Source organism: Galeopterus variegatus, unplaced genomic scaffold (assembly GCF_000696425.1).
Source record: "Galeopterus variegatus unplaced genomic scaffold, G_variegatus-3.0.2 Scaffold10518, whole genome shotgun sequence".
In the NCBI taxonomy this organism is placed as follows: domain Eukaryota; kingdom Metazoa; phylum Chordata; class Mammalia; order Dermoptera; family Cynocephalidae; genus Galeopterus; species Galeopterus variegatus.
In genome coordinates, this window is record NW_007736629.1 from 10,635 (window position 1) to 17,501 (window position 6,867).

General features: G+C 37.4%; 1 protein-coding gene across 1 annotated transcript; it reads left to right on the forward strand.

Annotated features, from left to right (window-relative positions):
• The first annotated feature begins 249 nt into the window (after positions 1 to 249).
• LOC103610042 (zinc finger protein 345-like) lies at positions 250 to 4,999 on the forward strand. The gene is made up of 4 exons (XM_008594279.1): positions 250 to 375; positions 624 to 716; positions 2,471 to 4,444; positions 4,630 to 4,999. The coding sequence occupies exons 1-4, from the start codon at positions 342 to 344 to the stop codon at positions 4,896 to 4,898; spliced, it is 2,370 nt and encodes a 789-aa protein (XP_008592501.1). The 5' UTR covers positions 250 to 341; the 3' UTR covers positions 4,899 to 4,999.
• Positions 5,000 to 6,867: the final 1,868 nt, after the last annotated feature.

The window sequence follows — 6,867 nt, forward strand, 5'->3', positions numbered from 1 at the left end:
ACTTTTATAACTAGCAAGAAGAATGGTTCATAGCTATAAGGTAAGCTTTGTAATCATGTTTTTACTAATTAATATAAGTGACAGGATATTCCTGCTTGGATTTTTTCCCTCCACTATACGGAGAATAGAAAAGCAGCACCTTATTTAACACATAAGACACTCATCCTCACACAGAGGTGTGAACTCTGAGATTCCTATTTTGTGACCCAGGGCTGGTGGCTTGAATTAAGATCAATGTGCCATTACAGGTGTTGGTGTCATTTGAGGATGTGGTTGTGGACTTCACCTGGGAGGAGTGGAGGGACTTGAATGATGCTCAGAGGACTTTGTACAGGGATGTGATGCTGGAGATCTACAGCAGCCTGGTGTCATTGGGTGAGTTAAACTCCCCAATAACTTTCAGGAGAAATGTTTTCTAATTTTTTTTAATAAAAATAGGAATGGTTTATAGGGTTTTATGCTATTTGGTAAAATTACATTTCATGAAAAACATGTCATCCCTATCTAACAAAAGATTCAATTTAGCCTCTTTATTGTATAATTTCTGGAGCTGAGCTCTTGTCATTCTTCCAAGGATCTGACTTTACAGTTTTATAAAATCCCATATTACTTCCCATTAACAGGGTACTGCATTAGTAAACCTGAGGTGATCCTCAAGTTGGAGAAAGGAGCAGAGCCATGGATAAGAAAAGAATACCCAAAGCAGTGCCTCCCAGGTTAGTAAGCACATCCTGGGTAGAGTCCATGAAGAGTAAAACCCTGCAGATCTTGACTGTGTTCAGCTGTTTCTAACAATTATTCCACACGTCCGTGAGCTGAGGCTGGCTCATCTCCTTGCATTAAACACATGTATTATGTAATCTCTCAGATGGACTCATACATATATATCTCCATATTTTATTTTGCTGTTTTTTAACAATGTATTTTCCTAAAATATAATGTCTACATTTTCTTCTTTGACATTTATTTTGCTATTCATCTTTTCAATATTCTCAGTTGCCCTCATGTCCGGCACTCTCGTGGACATTGGTTTTCAGACTCTGTCCTTTTGTGTTACTTAAAACAGAATATCTGTAACTGGGTAATTTATGAAGAAACAAACTGTCTCTTACAGTTCTGTTCTGGAGGCTGAGCATTCCAAGGTCTAGGGGCTGCATGTGCTAAGGGCCTTATTTTTGGTGGTGATTCTTGGCAGAATCCCAGAGTGGTGCAGGATATCACATAGGAAGTTGATAAGAAAATAAGGAAAGAGGCCCAGATATGAGTCTTCTATACCACCACATCAGAAATTATGGAGCTGAGGCTGACTTAGCACAGGGCATGGAAAAGGAGAGTTCTTGATTTTATAGAAGAACCAGAAGACTCATGGTATGAAGGTGAAGTAAATGGAGGGTTTCAAGTTGAGGGACGGAGATTGTTGTTTGGAAGTGGAATTTGAAGTTAGTATTTTCCTCTTCTCTTTGTAGAAATCGTTCTAAAATGACAATTAAATTTAGAAATGTACAGGAGACTCTTATTTTTTATGAGTATAATAGCCATCCAAAACTCCAGTGCGTAATACTGAAGATTTCATGAGCAATGAATTATGAAGTGGAAGTGTGTGTTCCAGAGTTTGGGAAGATAATACAGGTTGATTTTATAAGGAGTCTAAAGCACCATTTTCAAAGATGGTAGCAAAGCCTTGGTTGCAGAACCAAATATTTTAGACCAGCTGAGTGTCCTGTAGGGGTGGACTGAAGTTTCCTGTAGAGTAATGGTTTTTTGAAGCACAGGAAGTCCGGTTAAATGAGTAATTTGTGGGAGGCTCTGTTTAGGGTGGGGAAAAAGGAGATTTTATTATTTCAAAAACTTCTACACGCCTGTAGCCATTTCCTAAGGGAGAGTAAAAAGTATAGAAACATTAATGCAAAATTCTTAACCTAAGTCATTTTCCTCCATATGTGATGAAAAATTGGATCATTCTGCACCTGAAGGTAGCCAATGAAGGATAACCTGGCCATATTCAAAGCAGAAGAATGAGAAAAAGAGCTGCAGGAGATAACCACAATTGTTATAAAAATAAAATAGAGTAAAAACTGTAATAATAAAAGAGAGTTAAAGAAAAAGGGGTAAAAAAACAAATGGAAGGTGATAAGCAATTATTTGAAATCTGCAATTAGGAAAAAGGTAAAAATTACCAAATATTTCATCATGATGTGGAAACAAAAAAGTGAATGAAGAAGCAAGAAACAAAAAAGTGAGTGAAGAAGCAAAGAAGAATGTGACATAGTGTTAGAAAATATACTAATACAATATAACATTATGTCAGTATGAAGAAAGCCTATATACTTCTGAAGCCACTATTGATTTTTATAAAATCTCTTTATTACCTGGGTTGGGAGAAACTTCTCTACCTTTACATGAGCATGCAATGAAATATGCTTATGTGTGGCTCATGGATATGGTTTTTTTTTTTTTTTTGTCATTTCAGATGTCCAGATAGTCAATGACCTCATTGAGAGGAGCCAAGATAGTCATGGTAGATACTTGTGGCGAGGTGTAATCATCAATGGAAATCAATCAACTGAGGAGAGAGTGGAGTTAGGAAAATCAGTGAATGCACTTTCAATGCATACTTTGAATCTGGTTATAAATAATGGAAACTATTCAGGAGTGGTGCATGAGGAGTTTAAAAAATGTCAGAATGCAGTTCTTCCCGAGACTGATGCCATGTGTGCTGGACAGAAACCTGATGAGCATAATATGTCTGAGGAATCACACAGTCATCATGAGCATCTTAGTGAGCATCCTCAGATTCCAGCTGGGCAACTTTTTGAATATAGTGGAAATGGACAGTTCTCCAATACAGTGCCAATAATATTTGCTTATAAGAAAACTCATATGGGTGAGATCACTTGTAAATGTAGTGAGTATGGGAAAGCCTGTAATAAGTCATCTGTCATTGCCCAAGAGATAGCTCAGGTTGGGATGAAAACTTTTCAGTGTATCATATGTGGGAAAATGTTCTATAAAAAGGCTAGACTTACTCAACATCAGATTATACACACAGGAGAGAAACATGATAAATACAGTGAGTGTCAGAAATCTTTTATCAAGCAATCATACCTTATTTCATATCAGGGAACATCTACAGGGAAAGCTTTTAACCAAAAGTCAGCCCTCAATAGGCATCAGAGAATTCACAAAAGTAAAACAACATATGAATGTAAGGAAAATTCAAAAGCTTTCAACCAAATGTCAGCCTTCAGTATGCATTGGAGAACTCAACCAGGTGATAAGCCCCACAAATGTAATGGATGTAGAAAAAGAATTAACAAGCCATCCTTCAGAATGAATCAGAGTACTCACACAGGGAAACCACCTTATGAATGTAAAGAATGTGGAAAAGCTTTTAAGCAAAAGTCAAAACTCAGCAGGCATCAGAGAATTCACACAGGTGAGAAACCATATGAATGTAAAGAATGTGGAAAAGCTTTTAAGCAAAATTCAAAACTCAGCAGGCATCAGAGAATTCACACAGGTGAGAAACCATATGAATGTAAAGAATGTGGAAAAGCTTTTAAATTTAAGTCACACCTCAGAATGCATCAGAGCATTCACAGAGGTGAGAAACCACATGAATGTAAAGAATGTGGAAAAGCTTTCAAAAAAAAGTCATACCTCAGCATGCATCAGAGAATTCACACAGGTGAGAGACCCTATCAATGTAAAGAATGTGGAAAAGCTTTTAACCAAAAGTCACACCTCAGCAGGCATCAGAGAATTCACACAGGTGAGAAACCATATGAATGTAAAGAATGTGGAAAAGCTTTTAATCGAAAGTCAGATCTCAGCATGCACCAGAGCGTCCATCCAGGTGAGAAACCATATAAATGTAAAGAATGTGGAAAAGATTTTAAGTTAAAGTCACACCTCAGCAAGCATAAGAGAATTCACAGAGGTGGGAAACCATATGGATGTAAAGAATGTGGAAAAGCTTTTAACCAAAAGTCAACCCTCAGAATGCATCAGAGAATTCACACAGGTGAGAGACCATATGAATGTAAAGAATGTGGAAAAGATTTTAACCGAAATTCACACCTCAGCAGGCATCAGAGAATTCACACAGGTGAGAGACCATATGAATGTAAAGAATGTGGAAAAGCTTTTAATCGAAAGTCGCACCTCAGAATGCATCAGAGAATTCACACAGGTGAGAAACCATATGAATGTAAAGAATGTGGAAAAGCTTTTAAGTTTAAGTCACATCTCAGAATGCATCAGAGAATTCACAGAGGTGAGAAACCATATGAATGTAAAGAATGTGGAAAAGCTTTTAACCACAAGTCACACCTTAGCATGCATCAGAGAATTCACACAGGTGAGAGACCATATCAATGTAAAGAATGTGGAAAAGCTTTTAAACAACAGTCAGCCCTCAGCAGGCATCAGAGAATTCACACAGGTGAGAAACCTTATGAATGTAAAGAATGTGTAAAAGCTTTTAATCAAAAGTCAGAGCTCAGCAGGCATCAGAGAATTCACAGAGCTGAGAAGCCACAGTAATGTAAAGAATGTGGAAAAGCTTTTAACCAAAAGTCACACCTCAGCAGGCATCAGAGAATTCACACAGGTGAGAAACCAACACAGGTGAGAAACCATATGAATGTAAAGAATGTGGAAAAGCTTTTAATCGAAAGTCAGAAATCAGCAGGCGTCAGAGAATTCACACAGGTGAGAAACCATATGAATGTAAAGAATGTGGAAAAGCTTTTAATCGAAAGTCAGAAATCAGCAGGCGTCAGAGAATTCACACAGGTGAGAGACCATATGGATGTAAAGAATGTGGAAAAGATTTTAACCAAAAGTCACACCTCAGCAGGCATCAGAGAATTCACAGAGCCGAGAAGCCACAGTAACGTAAAGAATGTGGAAAAGCTTTTAACCAAAAGTCAATCCTCAGCATGCTTCAGGGAATTCATACAGGTGAGAAGCCACGTGAATGTAATGAATGTGGAAAAAGCTTTTTTTTTACAATGTCACCGTTGAGAAGACATCAGGATACTCACACAGGAAAAAACTCCTTATGAATGCAATACGACAGGCCTTGTACTGAAATTCCCCCTAACAGATAAAAAAGAATTCACAGAAAGGAAAATCTCAGTGAATGTAATTTATATGGGAAAAGATTTTTCCAGACGTCATACTGCAAGACATCAGAGAACTTGTATCTGGAAGAAGACCTGTAAATATACAGTTGTCCTCAGGCATTGAAGAATGTCTTGAGGATCCCCTATTGATATAAAAATTTGCTGATGCTCAAGTCCCTTCTATAAATGTTGTAGTTTTTGTGTATTACCAATTAACTTCCTGCTGTGTATTTTATATCTTGTGTAGATTACTTATAATACTGAAAAAATGTGAATACTATGTAAATTGTTGTTATACTGTATTGTTTTTCAGTTGTAGAATTGCTTCATTTATTGTTTTTATTTACTTTTGAAGATTTTTGATAAGTAGTTTCTTGAGTCACCAGATGTGTAACCCTCAGATGTGGAAGGAGGACTGTAATGAGTGTGAAAACATCTTTTCTCCAAGGTCTCAAGACTGACTATGGTTAGAGCCTTTTTGCTTATAACATTGGTGCTTTTTTTTTTTTTTTTTTTTTTTGTTTTTTTCGTGACCGGTAAGGGGATCACAACCCTTGGTGTGGTGTCACCTGCACCGCGCTCAGCCAGTGAGCACACTGGCCAGTCCTGTATAGGATCCAAACCCGTGATGGGAACGTCGCTGCGCTCCCAGCGCCACACTCTCCTAAGTGTGCCATGGGGCCAGCCCAACATTAGTGCTCTTAACACAAATGATCTCCATACCAGACATGCACCAAAAACTAAATAAATAAAAATATAAAGGAATCACATCATAGCAGGCATTAGAGGATTTAAAGAGGGGAGAAATTCTATATGGGTTAAACTGACTGTGCCTTTTTAAAAATAAAACCACTCTTTTCTCTTGTTTGCATAGCCTACAATCTGAGCATTCCACAATTGGGTTGATGACCATGTAATTTAACTCTGTTCAGGGGAATGTAGATATAAGTGGTGAACATTACTTCCAGTTCAGGCAACAAAATAAAAAAAAAATTCCATTCAGTTCCTGGTTTCTCATGTTATTTGCAACTGAATAAAGATGACTCTTGGGTGCACTTGGGGGCCACAGGTGAAAGAAATCCACCCTAATTTAAAATAGAAGAAATCGAAGAAACCAGATATATTCTCGCCACCACCCCAAAACCTCTGTTTACACATTATATAAGAAATTATTTCCTGTTAAGCCATTTTTATGTGTGCCCTGTTTGCATTACAACAGAAGAGGTGCACTCCAGCTAAATGATTTTATAGACTTTCTGAGAGGATTTTCCAGTCCTTGTATATGGGACGAGAATCCGGTGTTGTCACCATTTATACCCAAGTCAGTTTGTGGGAAAACCAAATTATGGGGAGAAAGAATGCAGTAGCTGTGACACTTCTTATTGGGACAGTTTATTGAACAGTGAAAATAAAGTTAAATATCTTTCTAAATCTTTCTAATGTGTCAAAGCTTTCAAGGAAACTTTCAACCCTTTTTATGTCAGAATTTGAAATGAAGAGAAAACTAATAAATAAGTTTTCAAATAGATACGATAAATGGAGTTTTAAAAGTATTTTTAACATTTTCAGTGTTACCAACATTTAAATATGACTGGTGACACTACCTTCCAGGGGACATTGTCTGAAGACATTTTTGGTTGACATAACTGAAGGTTGGGAGGTGCTACTCCATTGAGTGGGAAGACACAGATGTTGGTAAACAGCCTACAATGCAAAAGAAAGCCACCTCACATGCAAC